Source organism: Cydia strobilella, chromosome 7 (genome assembly GCF_947568885.1).
Source record: "Cydia strobilella chromosome 7, ilCydStro3.1, whole genome shotgun sequence".
NCBI lineage: Eukaryota > Metazoa > Arthropoda > Insecta > Lepidoptera > Tortricidae > Cydia > Cydia strobilella.
In genome coordinates, this window is record NC_086047.1 from 6,797,149 (window position 1) to 6,817,495 (window position 20,347).

At 36.8% G+C, this 20,347-nt stretch overlaps 1 protein-coding gene across 3 annotated transcripts in view; it reads left to right on the forward strand.

The window, feature by feature from the left end:
• The window catches only part of LOC134743081 (uncharacterized), a 222,626-nt gene that overhangs the window by 114,570 nt on the left and 87,709 nt on the right, over window positions 1-20,347 (forward strand). For all 3 annotated transcript variants that reach the window (XM_063676391.1, XM_063676390.1, XM_063676389.1), the window contains exon 5: window positions 5,291-5,513. In XM_063676391.1, the coding sequence (XP_063532461.1) occupies window positions 5,291-5,513 (223 nt within the window). The remainder of the gene's footprint in view (window positions 1-5,290; window positions 5,514-20,347) is intronic.

Consider the following 20,347-nt stretch of genomic DNA (forward strand, 5'->3'; position numbering starts at 1 on the left):
GTGTAAACATATAACCTTATAGACACATAGGCCTCCGGCTAGGTATATAACTCACCCGGCAAATCCTCACAGTCCGTTTAACTGCTGCTGAATGCATTTAAATTAATTAAAGTCTACACAAAGCACCCCAATAAGCTTTGTTTGGTTCAGTGAAATCATCTTAATTCAGTAGGTTCTGAATTATTTTGTGACCTGAATACAACAATGTACAGCTGCAATAAACAATTAACATTTATAATATTAGCATGGCATCACGCAACCTGTTTGACCATAGCTACCCATTCTACCCAATGTCTCGTGTTTTCAAAATCGTGTTTTTAATTCGAACATACCTAATTGACTCACATAAAGCTAGTAAGTAGGTACGTACAGTTTGTACGTACATGTGTAACAATAACAGCTTTTTAAATTTCGAATCCCAATCTAATCAATTACAAGTATTTATGTAGCAAATTGGTGTTACATACCTTCATGAACTACGGTGTTCACTTACCAGTAAGCAGACTGTGCATATTGTCATTTTTATTTAAAAAAAATCTCCTTGCAGCCAATTTAACGAAAATCGGCAAAAAAACACATGTAGCGATTTAGGCTGGTAAGCCATACAATACACATACACACAAAAGTACTCAATTGAGACTTCGCTAAAAGAAGTCTCTGAATGGGGTCGACCAAGACACAGGTTTGCGCGTTTACCGCAAAAAAGTTTATCGTGTCACCTCGTATTGAGAGCACTCCCCTGTCTGCCACATCCAGTATCGGAATCCTTGGCGTCGACATTTCGAGTGAAGTCTACTTCCGCGGCCATTTAGAGGGTAAGGCCAAATTAGCCTCAAAAAAGTTCGATGTGCTCAACAGATCGAGACAGTATTTGACACCGGCCCACCGCCTATAGCTTTATAAGGCGCAGGTTCGCCCACACATGGAATACTTAACTGTTCTCATCTATGGGCAGGGGCACCTCAATACCAGCTTCTCCCTCTGGACCGCATCCAACGAAGAGCGTCTCGAATTGTCGACTGCCAGCGTATTTCGGATCGGCTTGACTCCTTGGCGCTGCGTATAGATGTGGCCTCGCTCTGCATTTTCTTTTGCATGTAGGTATAACGGGCAGTGCTCCGAGGAATTGTTCTGATTAATCCCTTCCGCTTCTTTTCGCCATCGCCCTACGCGACAACATTTCCATCTTCACCGCTTAGATGGTTGGCAGTTCTCAACTGTGCGTTTCTCCAGAAACTTCCTACCTCGCACAACTAAACTGTGGAATGAACTGTCGCCTGCGGTATTTCCGGACCTACGACCTTCAAACCTTCAAGAAAAGAGCGTACTCCCAACTTAAATGCCGGCAGCGCACTCACAACCCCTCTAGTGTTGCGGGTGTCGATGGGTGGCGGTAATTGCTTACCGTCAGGTGATCCGCCTGCTCATTTGCCTCCTATATCATAAAAAAAATATTTTTCTTTAATACGTAAGTTCAGTGCTACTTAGTCGTAGTAGCACTATATGCAGCTGTAATTCATGATAAAAAAACGATAATTTTATTGAACATGTCGATTTCCTATGCCCATGCCCTAAATCGGTGATATGATATCGCTGTGACCCCGTTTCGACAATCCACCCACTGAACCCTTGTACGTCGGTGTCAGGCCCCGTGTCAAAAGCCCGAAGACACTATATTATCTATTACAGGTTATCTGATATTGATAAAAGTTTAACCCCCCTTTACGATACATACTGACTTTCTTCGGTGCTTACATAAGTACATAGGATGAGGGTCATAATCTCTAGAAGTATAGGTACATACATTTTAGTCCACCAAAGCATTTATATTTCCATGCATTCATTAGAGTAGATTAGGTATTTATTAGAGAAAGTTATCTGCATACAAATTGCATTAAAGTCAGAGATATTAAAAATCTCCATCATCATAGTGAAATACGAAATCATGTCATCATTAAATTTAACCTCGCACAATTTAAATCGAATAAATCTATTCACATACTCATATTAATACGTCTGTTTAACCAAAGCACAAATTAAGCGGGACAGACTTTTTAACACGTTGGCTGCCATGAGCATCACCGGTGGGATCACGTAATCTTCTCTGTGTTGCCATGAGCATCACCAGTGGGACCACGTTATCTTCTCTGTATGACTATGAGCATCACCGGTGGGATCAAAAGCTCATTACCTCTTTATTAACCTCAGTAATAGTCCGATGCTGTGAGCATCACCTGTGGCATCAATAAATTTATACGGGGCGTGAAGTATGGTGGGCAGCCAACGTGCTAAAAATTATGCAAAAATAAATGTTTATTGATAACAATTGTAGGTAAACGGAAGAGGGAGATATGTACTTACTGAGGTGCCCGATGTAACTTGATAATTACTGAAACAGAAATCATAAGAAAATTCAGATGAAAGAATAAAATAGAGGAGGAAAGTAGGACAGCAGAAGTAATGGTGGATCAATGCAATGTAATCTCAGTGCGAATGCGGGTAATTTTAGCTCCGAATGCGTCGTTTCTAGCGCAGAATCAGCGCCATATATGTCAGCAGCACATGCAGTTCCGAGTAATAGCTACTTTCGTTGATACACTGATATCGAAACCATTCATAATATACCGCCACCGCGCCGTAACACTTTTTCATTAATACCGGTTTTCCTAGCCCCTCTACGGGTTTTTAAAGACGTGCACCTTACGTTTCACGTAAAAAAAAAGTTTGTCAAAAATGACCCTTTTCTCGCATCCTGTAGGTACCTATGTTTTTTCCAAAATCTGTAAACCTCAATCTTCATTAATTTGAAATTGAGGGAAGGTTTAAGACCATTTTCGCGTAGCAGCACGGGATCTGGTAGCTGCCCTCACTGACCCAAACCAACCTGTATACCTGGCTGATTTTTGAATTTCTAAAAGTATTGAAATTTTAGTCCACCAAAGGTCACGCAAAGGACAATGGAGAGAGCTATGCTCGGGGTTTCTCTGCGTGATATAATCAGAAATGATGATATCCGCAGTAGAACTAGGGTCACCGACATATCTCGCAGAATTGCAAACCTTAAGTGGCAGTGGGCGGGGCACATTGCTCGCAGAACTGATGGCCGGTGGGGCCGGAAGGTTCTGGAGTGGCGTCCGCGTACCGGAAGACGAACTGCCGGTAGGCCTCCAACGAGGTGGAGCGACGACCTGGTGAAGGTCCCGGGAATTCGGTGGATGCGAGCGGCACAGGATCGGTTGGAGTGGCGAGCCTTGGTGGAGGCCTATGTCCAGCAGTGGACGTCTATCGGCTGACATGACGATGATGATGATGATGAAAAGTATTGAAATGCTTAGTAGTGGAGATATGTTGAAGGGAGCCACACGAAATCAAGCGCTAGAAACTCTAAAAACCGCACAAGTGCGGGTCGGACTCGCCCACCGAGGGTTCCGTACGTTTTAGTATTTGTTGTTATAGCGGCAAAAGAAACTAATTGAATGGCAAGTAATTTACCTTTGAGCTCTGAAATTTATGATAATGAAAAGCATAATGGTCGATGTGGCTTCACTTATTATTCAAATATGATCTGCGCCATGTGTATAATTTCAATGGATCGGGTGAACTCTAATGGACAATGGCGTCATATTGCAACCAACCGCCAATTAAAATAACATTATATATTATTAATAGCGCTAAGTGCTGTTTATACTTGCCCATTTATGTTATACACGACCTTTTAACTATTTCGATAGCATTCAAAACGGTTACACTTTATATAGGTACTTCTTGAACAATTATAGTACCCGAATGTCTTGTATTTGTTTTATGTTCTAAGTGCTTTATACAAAGTTAAGACACAGTCAATAGAAAGTAACGCAAGTTTTCCTACTTCCACAAATACACGTAGGTAATTTTGAATTCAAATTACACTAAAAGTAGAATAACATTTTGTCATAATTATCTTTAATCGTTATTTGTTTTGTCACGCGAATACAAACGAGGTGCGGTAAATTTTCTTATTGTGAGTTCACTGTGATAATGACTCAACGAAGTAATTTTTTTTTAACTTATCGCGAGGTCTCCTCTGACTACAGCTCACAGAGCGACTAATATTTATGATTTATTTATTATTAAGGATGTTAAGTATAGTCGTATGAAACGCAGGGAGTTGTACCTCTTACAGAGGTATTTTACTAACGTATGCGGAGTGAAATCTGGACAAAATTCAATGTCGTAGTAAATAAAAACAACATGGTTACTTTTCATAAATTTTCATGTATTTTAATAATGTATTAAACAACGTTAAGTGCAAGATAAACTTTACTCAAATGCGAGATTTTTAACGGAAGTTGTGGTACTTTAGTCATCGGTGTCGAAAACACACATGTTGGCATTTTTTTTAGTTAAAATTTTATCTTCCTTAGGAAAACTTTTTTAGGAAACTTCGTATGCTCGACATATTTCACATTCTCATCCGTTGGACCATTGGTGTTCCTAAAATAATAGTTACCTTGCCATAAATTTCCATTTTAAGTGACATATGATTAGTCCCCCAAAAATCCCATCTGTTTTTTTCCGAACAGCTGTTTTTTTACACATTTTGGTCGGTATGACGTACCCACATTTTCAAAGTTATTTATTTTTATTTTCGAACACGGTGACCTTAACTTTTGTTGGATGTTTGCCGATGCCCATATCTTCAAGATATTTTTAAACAGTTTTACTGCCACATTTGAATAATCTCATCACTCATGACCTCTCTGTAAGATTTTGTGACTCAGCGGGCCGTCATTTTCTTCAATCGATCTCTCCCAGGAAACTGGCTAATGCTGGAAAGTTTACCTGAACCAAACTTTATAGCCGTAGTTTTTTTTAAAGAACAAGGATGTAAAAATATTATAAACATATCGTTACCTCTAACTCGCTTCCTCAAAATGTTCCACTATCTTCGCTTTCGGCCTTAGGGAAATAGTACTGGAGAAATCTAGAAAAACACCATCGCGAAGCTGTATGTAGCTTCGCGATGGTGTTCTTCTAGATTAACCACAATTTCAAGAGAAATAATCCAATGCCCACGAAACTTACCGGATTAATTGACAGATATATAGACTTTAAACTGGCAGTTGGATATAATTTCAGTTTAATTTTTTGTTTACTTTTTACATGTTCAAAACTTTGTCCAGATTTCACTTCGCATACGTTAATATGCTGTCATAAACTAATAGAAAATACGATTGGTTCCTCGCCCTTAGGTACTTAAGATCGACAGTTCCAACCATCGTTTACCAACCAACTACACTATTGTCCACAGAGCATCATGCCCGTCATCTCTCTTCCACACATGGGAAACGCTACTGCAAGAAGTGGAAGCAGACGTGATCGCCAACAACAACGCGGCAACAGCGCTGGAACGCAACGTCGCCGCGCCGCTGGTTGACCGCACGTTCCATATGAAGGTGCAGGCCAGGAAACTGTTCGCGCACCGTGAAGGATGCGAGGTCATTCTGGCGAAGGCTGATGATCAACTCACTAAGGTACAGTTTAAAAATAATAAAGCCTAAATTAAAATACAAGTTCCATAAAGGCCGTCCTGTTAAAAAGTACTAAGCTTTATCACTAGGGTAGGGTGGTCTAAGACTGCGCACTTAAGGTTTGAGACGTGATAAAATAAAAACAAACGGTATAATTGAAGTCAACTTTTGTTCTTTTCTTCCCGAATAACAAGACAACATAATTTTAAACTCTATTAGTAAATGAGATCAACCAATCTTGATATATTAGAGCATAATTGGAAAACGAGAAATGCGCATTCTTACACTACCCGCGTTGTAAGAATGCGCAGCAGGATGTGTAAGATTGCGCGGGTGGTGTAAGAATGCGCGATACCTAAGGAAACGCGGTAGCATATCCAGCCAAGTTTAATTATTTACATAAGTCACAAGCAAAGGCGGCAGCACCCGTGTGCGCTGTGTATTGATCATGCCACCATTCATTACAAGCGATACACGTGATCCAGTCTTCAGTAATTGGATCTTTATAGATTTCACCACATCACGGGCATGCCCAAGAGGGTCAACATCATTTACAACAACATAGCTTGTATAAATTGTAGATTGCTCTTTGGCTTCAGCAAAATTAGCCTCGTGTTTTCTCGTTCGGTTACAGAACTAGCCAAGAAATCAGCTTCAGTGAATACCTCAGGATTACAAGGTGATATTCCTAAAGGTTTAAAACTTTCAGCAGCGCATGCGGGGTTTGCAGCTTTGGGATAAGCTGGAGTGAAGATTTTAAACATTTGGAATATTTATAGTTTTTCCTGGGTTATTTCTGAGCCATTTTTCACATTCATGTGGAAATGGATGTGTAAGACTGCGCGCGCATTTTTACACATTCGTACCATGCGCATTCTTACACATTCCTCCATTTTCACTAAAACATACTGGTAACGCCACCTATGCAAAATGACGTGAACTAGCGACGGCCGTTCAAACGCGCCATCGCATACGCGATCCAAATTCAAGATCTCATATTTTAATTTACCTAGGTCTTATTAGTGACAATACATTTAAATTGAAGAAAAATAAGATCAAAATGTGATAAAAACTTCAAACTTAACCTAGAGTATCTTATTTTCACAGTAAACTAAATTGATTCCGGGAGCAGTAACAGGTGCTATTACACTTCAAAACAGCACTGAAGTTAGCCACGAACTTCACTTTGTATTTAAATTATGACGTATGCGCATTCTTATCGACCGCGCAGTCTTAGACCACCCTACCCTACACCTTATAAAACAAAGTCATCTGCCGCGTCTGTCTGTTTCTATGTATAATATGTTTGCAATAAACTCAAAAAGTGCAAAACGGATTTTTATGAGGTTTTCACCTATCAATAGTGATTCTTGAGGAAGGTTTAGGTTTATAATAGGTGTATAATTAGGTTTAGGTGTATAATATTTGTGTAACCCGTGCGGAGCCGGGGCGGGTCGCTAGCTGCTATTAAATATAATAGTTGTCACAACAAGCGATACTCATACAGAACATTACTGTGGTAGTGTTGTTATTGTTCACTTTCTAGGTTTCTTTAATATAAGGATCTTATCCTTACGTATAACTGCTTCACTTCAAGCGCTGACGTCACTTAATATTCTAGATAGGTATATTATCCCTGCTGTGTAAAGACGTTGCGTAAAACAAAAATATTATGATTGAGAGTTTATCTAAGTTTAGCGGTTGACGTGAACATACAGGTATGTACATAGTTCACCGTAGTAAAGTAGAACAAAAATGATACAAGTGAAGAGTCATCAAACATCCGATTATGCGCCAGTGCACAATACATGCCCTTGTTAAAACTATTTAAATAAAATGCCAAATTTATATAGGTATCTAAGTCGCTAAGAAAACTGTTTCTATATTTTAAGAAATAACTCGTGAAAGCTAATCTGCATTAGGTATCTGAAGATTAGCTTTAACAAACACCCACATTTAAGAAGAATGAAAATATCTACTTTGTAACCGTACTAAAGACCGTAAATAGCTTAAGCAAAATTTGTTACTTTCCTTACCTATGGATTGTTTTTGATTATACCTAATATTTAAATAAAAATAACACGCTTTAGCATGCATTTAGGTATGTTGTTTATAATTCTAAATAAGCCCCTGTGGGCTTAACTGTCCAAATCTTCGCTTTAAATAATTAATTTATTAATGCTTAACAGGACCTCATTTAGTACGACACAAAATTATCCGAAAAAAAAAACCTAATATTACCTGCAATACAACTGCTACAATTTTAAATGCTGACGTACAAATAACGATGCCACTAATGTAGAATTTCGAATAGACATTGATATCGACCCTGCCCAGAAATAAACACTTTAGTTACAACATGTTGCCCTGTTATTACGATGAAAGTTGATTTGTACTTACAGTCCGATAAGAAAGAGTAGATATGTACTGAGAGAGCCACTGAGCGCAAATATACTAATCTATGACTGAGCGTAAGTTCATGTATGTTGTTTGCAAACAGCAAATAATGGTAAATCTATCCTGTACTTCGGCAGTTTGCTACCATCACCCAGGCCCCAGGTCCGAACAAATTTAGTTCGCCTTAATACATTTTTCTATATTTTCTTATCGGAATATAGCTTTGAATGTGTTAGAACAAATACCTAAATAGATTAGTATCTAGCTAAATAAGTAATCTCTTGAATAAATATCTGACTAAATAATGATCGCGTTATTCATAAACGCATTCTAAGCCTGTATCAGCTAAGTGTAAATCGTTGGGTTTATCTGTCATTTTGACTTACTTATGTATAATTTATAAGAAAGGATTAAACATAATTCAGGCTCGTATAGTTTTATGAATAAGGGGGTTAATCTACTACTTAAGAATAGAACGCAAATTTAATATCGGTTTACAAACTTCTACACTCTAACACTTTAATAATCGAGCGTATGCTGCTAGCAGAAAAGTGATATTACATTTTTCAAGTTAGTTTTTGCATGAAGTCTCTCGTCTAAAGGTTTCATAAAGAGAATAAGAATGCCCATGAATATTTAACTATCCCAGTCTCTTTAGAGATCATTTTGCAAGTCTGTAGTCAAACAACTTTTTAACTGTTCTAGAATTTTAGCGCTCTCCCCTGTGTATTTGTATAGTATAAGTAGTAAGAGACTCGTTTATTGTCTCCAGCCGGGCTAGCACATGATTGGCGCGAGAGTATCTCGCCGCGACATAGACTACCCGTCCCCCTTTAATTCATACAGTTAGTAAAAGACGGGTAGTCTATCTCGCGGCGAGATACTGTCACGCCAATCATGTGCTCGGCCTACAGTGCTCAAAAGAAAGAGCTGCAACGTTATTATGTTGAAAACAATCGGGTATCCCATTACCACCGTGAGGAAAACAAAATTAGGAACAGCAGCATTTTTTTTAATAAGTAGGCGGTTATTACAAAAGTAAATTATTGTCCAGGTGAGTATTGTAGAAATTTGGGCTTGGCTTGAGTATTAATTTGTAGCGAACTATTTTGGGAGTCAGTTTAATTTGCCAAATGCCATTATTATCCATTCATATAATGCTTTTCTCAAAAATAAATACAAGCTCTAGTATTATTGAATACTCAAGCAATTTATAAGTTGTTCCTAATTTTCCCACAATAAGTTTGCTAACCATTGGAGTAGTACCATCATGTGTCTATGTCTATCTTGTGTGCGAGTATTTTTCTTAATGTATAACAATGTGGTTTTATACTCAATCAATATTATAGCTATATTTTAATTTTAATATTCTATATTTGATATGTAAATTGTGATATATGGATTCCGAATTTTCCGAAATAAATGAATTTTATTTTTTTAGGGTTCTTATAGGATCACTCGTGCGTCTGTCTGTCTCTCCGTCTGTCACAGCCTATTTTCTCCGAAACTACTGGACCAATAAAGTTGAAATTTGGTATACATATGTAAGTTTGTGACCCAAAGACGGACATGAAACGTAAAAAAAATAATTTTAAACATGGGGGCCACTTTTGGGGGGTAAATGAGAAAATTAAAAAATAAAGTTTTATAAACTATATCATGTTACATAACAAATGAAAGAGCTCATTGTGAGAATCTCAAATATATTTTTTTTACAATTTTAGGATAAGCAGTTTAGAAGTTATTCAAGAAAATAGGCAAAAAATGACCATCCCCCCCCCCCCCCTTATCTCCAAAACTACTGTCTAAAATTTTGAAAAAAATACACAAAATAGATCTTTATCTATAGATCACAGGAAAACCTATTAGAAATGTGCAGTCAAGCGTGAGTCGCACTTAATTATTTAGTTTTTGATCCAATCCATACGGGTTTTTTAAAGACATTTCACGCAAGTTTCACATAAAAAAATACATTGTTTAAATTGTGTAATGTACGGAACCCTTGGAACGCGAGTCCGACTCGCACTTGGCCGGTTTTTTTTATAGAAGAAACATAGACGTTCCGCCACTTGGTCTTTTTGCGATCTAGTCGTTTAACTACTAAGGCATTTAAAGATGGACGTTCCGCGAGGCGGTCGTTTTGCGAACTAGGTAGTTTTGATACAAAACCATTCTGAGACGAAGACCTTTTGCGAGGTAGTCGTTTTGCTACCTGGATATTTTGAGATATAAGGCTTTCTGCAATTGTGGTCGTTTTGCGATCCCGTCCTCATGCGGTTGTTTTGATACCGACCCCCAACAACTACACTTTAAATTATGCAACAGTTTCTTCACGTATGCTATTCTGGTAACGCCGTAGGCTCCTAATTAAGTACATGGGGTTTCGTTGTAGTTTCCATTTGTGTTTGTTTCCGGTACTGTATAAACACTACTTAGTAACTAGCTGAAATGAACTTAGGAGTATTTAGAGCTACATTTTAACCTCACTTGCTAGCGATTGACGGTAATTTAATCCTGCGAAATGATTTTTTTAATACAGTTGTTGCTCAAAAAGTGCTACTTTTCGTGGCTGTTTAGCGTGCGGAAAGTTGGTTTTCGCGAACTAGTGCTTTTTACTTTTCCAATTTTTTTAAATTTTTACTTGTTCCAATTCATGACTACTTATTGATGAGTGTTCATATTAGTTTCCTTTAAACGTCGTAATCAACATAAAAACCTACTGTTAATGTAAGAATACGAAAAATATGCATATATTTCATATTTTATTACTTGCCTCTTCATCATTATAAGTATTATAACACGTTTATTTTTTAATGTTGAAAAGCCGTTCTTAATAAGTTGTCTGAATGGAACGGAACGCCTGTCAAAGAAGAGGCGTATTTTCTTACTGCAAGAATGTTTTAAGTTTCCAAAGGCAACATTCGATATTGTTTTTATAAATATACGATACATATACCATAGAGTAACTTATACTAGAGCGGTACTGTCATAGTAAATTTTGTAACCCCAGTAAATTCACTGCCATCTGTCGACACACTTTAAAACTAAAAATAAAGATTTATAAAAATACGATAGAATGTACCTATATTTAAATATAGATAAATGTTTTTTTTTTATTTGCGTTAATTATTTTTATGATTTTGACGTGATTTTGACCCTTGTTCTTTCACTGATATGCGTTAAAATTGTTAAATAACAAACGAAACCGTCAACGCCATCTATACGACTGTAGGCCAAAACTAGTAGCGCCCTCTGAACGAGAATCAAATTTTCTTGATTTTCGAGGCACGTTTTTTCCTTAGACTGTATCCATCTATTATGGATCTATCTTTGATATACATATACAATAATCGTAAATAACGATATTTAGGTAATAATAGTACAATGTTTTAATATTTACAATTGTTTCTGTCTTATAGAACATGCATTTGAAAAAAAAAACTCTCATTGAAGTGGGTTCAATAATAATAACAAGATTAATTCTAGTCGAATAAAAGCTAGAAAAACACCTCTTCATAATGTCAATGTCAATGAAGTCACAGAATTAATAATATAAAAGTTTCGAATTCCATTCCTTACTTGTTGCTTTTCTTATTTTTTCGCAACTGTATTAAAAAACGTCGTTCGATAGACGTGCGGAAATGTCATTCTTCACTCGTCCCGAGTCTTGCCACTCGCCTACGGCTCCTGGCAAGATATCTCGGTACTCGCGAAGTAATGACATACTTTACGCACTAGCATCGAAATGTACTATTCTTGCTTCCAGGTTGGTTAATTCGATGTTAATGCAATGAAAAGTACCGTTACCAAGCAAGTTGTATTTTTTTAACTGAGTAGGTACGTTTTTTTTAGTTAAAACGTTCCTCCTCATTCAAAGTGGGTTGAAATATAACCCATGGCAAGTGCGCTATAAAAACGAATCGATTAGTAGCGCATTCACCAAAATCGGCACAGGAGTTTTGACGCTATGATGAAACACACGTCACAAACATAGACACATACTAACATTCCATGCTTTCCGTAGTCAGGTAAATGTTGTTATTAAATTAAGTATTTAAGTATACTTTTCATAGTTTTCTGTATTATCTCATAAAAAATCTCTAAAAACGTTTTTCCCAAAACGTTTTCTGAAGGGGATATACTTGTAATATATTTAATACAAAATCTAAATGACATTGTCGTGCGAGATTGTAAATATAGGTTTTTCTTCGTAAACAGCAGGAGAAAACATTATATTTTTCCGCAAAAAACGCATCACTAAAAAGCATGTCATCATGTCATTTGCTTTCGAAAAATACGAGTATTAGTTTGACACAGGTAACCAAGTTAAATCTTTGCTAGAAATTTTACTTTAAGGGGCGCATTGCCAACTTTTTCGTTTTAGACCTCACTTTGCACAAAAAATTTGTCAATTTTTTTTAAATAATTGCATTATGTTACATTACATAACTTGTTCACAAAAAAGCCATGTAGAGGCTCCATTCGACATTATATACTTTTAATTTGTCTGAACAAATATTTCTCAAGACACCCTTCAAAAAAAAGGATTTTCATATTGGGCACGATTGGATACGAGAGGTTGAAACATTTAAAACCATTTCTTTATACGGTTAATGAAAAGTGAAAACGTTGGTTATTTTGACGAGGCACAATCGGCTGTTTATCGTGTTTTGTGTATTTTCTCGTAGACTAATTGCCTGTACTAATTAGACCAGGGCTAAAAAAAACCGTAGCCCTAATATTCGTACAACATACAAATGGGACTTCATTCAATGCGATTTCAGGAAAGACGAAACACCATCTGATCTGTTGGACAACTCGTAATTGAGTTTTCTCTTAGTCCGATGAATCTGATAGACTCTGATAGTCGGAGAAGAAAATAGTCTGTTAAAAATATTATAGGTACTTACTTCAAACATCGACTTACACCTTTGAGACTTACACTAATGAATTTGTCGGAACTTATTTACCAAATTACATTTCATATTAAATTTGACCAGTCGGTTCGGTGAAGGCAGCCACCCTGATGAAATCGGACGAATCCTACTAAAACCTAATTTTCGCTCCGGGTTGGAAGGTCACGTCGCAGTAACTTTCCTAAAAATTAATGCCTGTGTTATTAGTTTTCCGTGAAGGCGGCAGGCAGCCTTAACCGTGGCAAATAGCCGGGACGCTAGGGCGATGATAATAGGACGAAGTTTTCTGACAACTGACCAAAGTTTGCTTTAACATATTATGACAAAATTATTTCGCGATTCCTTTAATGTCGGCGCCTGCCGCTAACATCGAAAAATATAAATCGTTATAACCTCCCTCTCTATTGCTCGAATATATGTATAAGGTGCTAACAAATTGGTTACCGATATTTTAAGAGATTAAATTTAAAACAATTAACTTTAAATAAAATTAAGAAAACTTTTCATATCATTATTCAGGGTTCCGTACCCAAAAGGTAAAAACGGGACCCTATTACTAAGACTCCGCTGTCCGTCTGTCCGTCTGTCTGTCACCAGGCTGTATCCCATGAACCGTGATAGCTAGACAGTTGAAATTTTCACAGATGATGTATTTCTGTTGCCGCTACCACAACAAATACTAAAAAGTACGGAACCCTCGGTGGGCGAGTCCGACTCGCACTTGTCCGGTTTTTGTTTTGTTTTCATTTATATTTATCTAACAATAATTAACTGACAAGATGTTTAACACTTTCTGTCATGTCAACAATTTTATTGTTTGTCTTAAATGTGTGTCCTAAATTGTTTGTCTTTAAATCAGCGTGTCATTTATCAACGTGAACTTGACAGTCAAGTGTTAGGTAAAAGAGGTTAATTATCTCATTAATAGGGTGTTTTTACGTAACAAATTTGTTATCAAATTTTCTCAACAAAAAAAAACATGATATAACCTATCATGTTTCATACTTAGATATACTCCACGAGGCGAGTACTATCAGCCGTAAAAATATTGGTAGCTTATTTGTTAGCACCTTATAATAAGAGCGATAGATAGGCAGAATACGATTTTCGATTTTTTAATGTTGGCGGTAGGCCTTCTGAACCTGAACTTTACTGGCTCGTCGGGACCACAAAGCTCTATCCCGGAAATGAGAAAATTAGATTTTTGCGATCTCTTTTATACCAAATACTAAACCGGATATGAATGGAGTGAAATTATGCTTTAAGAATCTCCGGGAAACAGGAAATCGAATAACTTGGAAATTACTGTAGCTGAAACTGAATAACAGCGATGCTGTGATGGCATCTAGAGTTCATTAAATTTGCTGGATTATTTACTTAGACTCAAAACGTGTTTTAATATTGGTTCTCGCGACGATTTGAAATTTTAATCATTACACTTGTAGGTACTTATAATTTTCTATGTTAAGAGGGTGCTTATTTGTGTATATTGAATTTATAAGTACAGGTTTTAATCAAAGGCAAATGCCATGAATATTCACACGGAAATATATTCAGTGTTATTGAGGTAAAACGTTAAAAACCCACGTATTGGCCATATCTTCCGTCGCCAATTACGCGTGGCACGCCATATCTTTTGTTCTCTTCTAACTTCTTGGCGTTACGCCCCCTCTTCAGCGTAAGGTGCGCTACGCCATAAAAACAGGAAGCAGTATATTCTTAGCAGACATGGAACTCACCAATGAAGCGAAGGTTTTGAACTTTAAACCGGTTGTGAAATAAACTAAAAGTATTGTTTATTATATTCTAGTATGATTATAATACATAGGTATTGAGAGGCATGCTCAACCTTTAATGTGCCTTGTCCCTATACGTTCAGACAATTCTGATTCGGACGGACTTAACTTTGATTGATTTTTGTTATTAACTTCCAAAAAAAATAATATTGTCTTCGGTTACCGCGATAGTTACTCATGAAATAAAACTATGAAAACGGATTATATCGCGTATATTGAATTTATAGTCACCCGTTGACCACGAACGCTGTAAAGAGTTCGAAACGTCGGGATGTATTATAAATTCAATATACGCGATATAATCCGTTTTCATAGTTTTATTCCAAAAAAAATGTTATTTACTGGAGTGAATCCGTCAAAGCCTTAAATTTAATTTCGCATGTCAAGCGTCCCGCTTCAGAGTTAACAATTTTCCTAATCTCAGTGGCTTTAATAATTCAGGAGCAGAAACTCAGTGACTCCTACATAATGCATTTTGACTTGTACTTGTCTCAACCTCATATGTAACTTTTATGATATTTCCAAATGAACTGTACCTTTTGAAAGATAAGACTGCTTGTTCAATAATATCGCTCGGCGAGATACGAGGTTCACAAAAGTACGCAATGGAGTTTGTAGAATGAGGGAGTCACTGGGAATGTTATTTCCATCGTAAGGGTACATAATGTAAATATGATCATTCGAAAATCATAAATCTGGTTTTCTGCAGTAGGATTACAAATGTTATAATGAACTCAAAAAACATGAGCAACAAAGTAATGATTTATTTATTGTTTATTCTTGTTCCATCGCCAACCAGCTAATACTTGCCAACGTGATGGTGTAGATGGCGCTATTAGTCACGTTTAAGTTAAATAACCGTTTCTAGGTTATTCTGATTTTTTAGGTGAAGACAAGAGGGTAGACGCCCGAACGATAGTAAGAAAGATGGCTGTGTGCGAACAAATCTACGGGGAGTGATATTTGCTTTGGAATCGATACAAGGACTTTCTTATGGTGTTATTAGAATAATGAGGTGTCTCCTGTAAATTGTGACCAACGTAAATCAGTATTCAGAGGGAACAGTGATCCGAGGAAATTGTTGATGGCTAATATGAAGGAAAACTTAGTGTAAGGAAATGGGGTCGCTATAAGGGGAAGTTTGAAGGCGACCATAAAATTCCTCTTATAGGAATCGCAAGACTATCTTTTTCTATCAAAGAGTGTCAGGGCCTTGACTAAGAATACTAAGACTGTCAGTCTTGAATTTGTATGATAATATTATTACTTATTCTGTGCTTAAGCTGACCTATTTTGTACATTTTCCTGTAACATTCAGCCCTAATCGAACAACCCCGAGGCTCAAACGCTCCACGTCAATGTGGAATCGAATTTGCTCTGCTCATTTTAGGCTCTAGTGGTCCGCCGGTATCAGTAGTATAAAGGAAATGCCTTAATTCCATCAACGCTTTATAGTATGTGTACTCACTAGGTATCCGTAGTTCACGATTCTGATAAGACTTAAAATTATTTTGTCAATACAACTCAAGTCAAGAGACAAGACATTCAGTTACCATTTGGGCTGCATCGGCGTTATGGCTGCCGACCTGTGTTGGCTGTGTTGCTGCCGCAAATGTCCACATTCCGGGCATCAACAATGATTGTCGGCCCATTTTTTAAATTAAAGTATGATATAATACTAGATAATAAAATGTATGGTCCTTTCACATTTGCTCCAGCGATGTCGCGCCGCAACGCTGCTCGCTACTACATTCACGATCCAAATGTATAACCTCTGTTCTTAAAAAAAAGTCCTAGCAGTTCTATTGGGCAGAATGTTTGTGTCTAACAAATAGTATTGCTGGGAATAATTATTTCAAATAGTTATTATAATCTCTCAAAGATATAAACATGGTACGAGTGATTTCAAATTTTAATTTTTATACCGTATATGGGACCATGCAATACAAAATTTATAAAAAAGTTATAAATGATAGAAATTTAATTAACTTGCACAAAAGCTTTCATATTGGTTTTAAAGCTTTAGCTGCTGCAACGAGATAGTCCATTAATATTTTGAACGCCAACGGCATAAATAAGGTTATAGTGATCGCGAGCCATCCTGTATACTCAGTGTCAGCGTACAATGAGTGTGACATAATATTACGAAAGTTATCCTACTGTTCCTACTAGTACCATGATATGGAAAAAGTTTCCAAAATTGGGGCGATTTTTTATTAAGATGAGCCGCAAAATAGTAGTTTTTATTTTGGATTTTTACACGATGTAATGAAGGGCAAATGCAATGAAAAAAACGCATTTAACTGATTTGCAAGTCCGAAGTGATCCCATAAGTATTCCGTTTGCACGTTTGTCAAAACCACAGAATCTGTGGTCAAAACAAAGTTTTGCACGGAACACTAAAAATTACATGGTAACTAGACTATTTCCGAGGACAGATTATAACAAAAACCTTAAAAGGTTAAAGTTGGCTCGGTAGAAAAAACACCGTACAGGTGCGAGTCGGACTCGCCCACCGAGGGTTCCGTACTTTTTAGTATATGTTGTTATAGCGGCAACAGAAATACATCATCTGTGAAAATTTCAACTGTCTAACTATCACGGTTCATGAGATACAGCCTGGTGACAGACAGACGGACAGACGGACAGTGGAGTCTTAGTAATAGGGTCCCGTTTTTACCCTTTTGGTTACGGAACCCTAAAAAATCACCACAATATGTCTTTTCATTTATTTTCAATTGTATAGCGTTACCCTGCATACGATAGCAGTATAATTTTAGCATAAAATAACTGTAATGATAATTTAATTAGCAAAATTTTAAACAGAAGTGTTTTACATTTTCTATAAATGAAGCTAACCAATGCAGATTATAATTTAATAAAATTTATGATACATTTAATCTTTCAGTTTCACAGTGAACACTAAACTTTAATCTTCTTTGTAAAGTACATACAAACAAACGACTAAATAAGCAAACTTTTAGGCGCACGTTATTTAGATAATCGGGTCACGTACTCGTGTAGCCTAGCAAACAAATAAATAATTAAAAGCCTTCATATTTCTTCGAAAAAGATACATAGGAGTATACCTAATAAACTTTTTTGACATGTAATTGCCAACTTTTTATGCGAAATATCTGATTTGTGAAAATCTTAAATACCTAACATATCACTATTCAAGTTCACTGTTTAACGACTATATGACAGTACTCACAGTAGGGGAGACCGAGGTGAGTTGCGACAGAGGAGAGTTGTGACAACGTCGGTTTTTGGGAACTTGTTAACTATTAGCAACAGCGCCGGTTTGCTAGCCTGAGAATTAAACTAAAAAAGGCGCGCTGTTGCGAGCTTGCTAATAGTTAATATGTTCCCAAAAATCGATTGTCACAACCCCCTCTGTCACAACTCACCTCGGTCTCCCCTACCCAGAGGCGATCTTTTATGTTTGTATTGTTATCATGAATTAAAATATATATTATACATCAAATACACAAAAAAGCATTCATTTTGTTTCTCGGGTATATTCCCAATCTAGAAAATAAGTAAAAGAAATAAACAATCGTAAAGATGTGATCAATTTTTAGAAAAGTACCAAATCATAAAAAAAGTAAAAAAAATGCACTTATAATGACTGTACTGTACGTATAGTTTAATAAAGTTATTTTTATACATTAATTTTTTATGCAAATAAGACCGTATGACTATTATGGTAATTCAAAAAATCTAAGTTTTTTTTTTAACTCTCAGCGCATTTATTTCATCCTACCTACTAAAATAATAATTAGCATTTAATTTCAGAATTTTTGATTAACATTTTGGGGTCACTCCCACCAAATATCGGCCAACTTTTACAATTTTTAGGCTTCCGTACCCAAAGGGTAAAAACGGGACCCTATTACTAAGACTCCTCTGTCCGTCTCTCTGTCCGTCTGTCTGTCACCAGGCTGTATCTCATGAACCGTGATAGCTAATGGACAGTTTACATTTTCACAGATGATGTATTTCTGTTGCCGCTATAACAACAGATACTAAAGAGTACAGAACCCTCGTTGGTCGAGTCCGACTCGCACTTGTCCGGTTCGCGACCCCTAAATATCAGTTTAAAAATATATAAAAGAATCTAGATTTTTTTCTAATGCAATGGATCAGTTTTAGAGGTTGAGAGTAAAAAAAAATATCGCATTTCTTTGATTTCACAAATTTTCAAATTTCGGTAGCGACCCCTAAATGTCTATTTTAAAAATTTATAAAAAAAAAGTGTGTGCGTGTAATCATTACGCGCGATAGAAGTAAAACTTGTTTGACGATGACGTTTATCGCTATGTTAGCACTTTGACGTGTGTCCTATTGTGCGTGTGTCACTACTGAACGTTACAAAAATTTCTGAGACCCTCTAGTCGCGTCTAATGAAAGTTTACTTCATCTTTTCTTTTCAGTATTAGTTTGAATCACCCTAATAACTATATACAACCTACTATCTTATACCTTTAAACGAGCAATTCTTGTACCTATATATCTATCTATATATATATATATATATATTTCGGGGATCTCGGAAACGGCTCTAACGATTTCGATGAAATTTGCTATATGGGGGTTTTCGGGGGCGAAGCGTTTGGTCACACTACGGTTTGCGTGAATCAATCAACTCTGACCTGTTTATGTTGAAGTACTTTATGACAGCCAACGACATATTATCGCGATACCGTGCTTTATCTCATTTTATCGAAAGTGTGATACCGAATTAGGTGCTTACGTGTTCACGCAGGGTGTAATAGGTAGCGTAGGGTAGATACAAAACCAAGTACTTAATAATTTAAAAGTTTAGTACATATCAAACACTTTTTGTAATAAATATATTAAATTGTCAATTGAATAGGTAGTCTAAACCTTGTAAGATCCGTATCATAGAAATGTTTGTCTGACAAAAGGATACATCCGTATATTTGTTATTGAATAGTTTTGTTATTCATTATTATCTTTTAACAATTTTTTGATAGTTACATACCGGTATTGTATCGGTATCCGGTCTCAAGTAGTCTGATATATTTTGAATAGCACAATAACCTGGCCCAGGATTGGAACCCACGTGTTCAGCTTTGGCGGGTAAGGCGGTTATCACACTGGCGCTGCTGAAACCGGAAGCAGCGCCAGAGTGAAGACCGCCTAAGCCAATGCATATATTATTCGAAATGCTCCGTATGGTGATGGATGGCTCCCGGAGCCGAGTGGGCTACTTATGGCGTCAGGTATTAAGGAAATTTAAGTACAAAATGTCTGTAGGTATTTCAAATATAACATCCAAACAGGACTGGGCTTTTGTACCAAGGATCCGTACCAATCAATTTTGAGTCATAGAAAATTACATATACATATGTAAATACTAAATATGGATACCTGGTGACCGGCTGGCAAATTAATTTAACACGAGAGCGTAACAACTCAATAAAGTTTAAATTTATACCAAAACATTGGTTAATGCAGCTAACATCATAGAGGTGGACCAAGCTAACTATGCATGGCATTTGCAATGATAAAGTGTGACAATATCATTAATTATGTCAAGTTGGGGCACGATAGCTTAGATAAACTCTATTAACCGATTCGTTGCGTGTTCCATTTTCAAAAACTTTTGGCTGTGGCGGGCGAACAATTGTTTCATGATACGATAGGCGTGCCATCCGCACCGAACGAACCGGTTAAATGAAACAGCTCAAAAGTGTGTTCA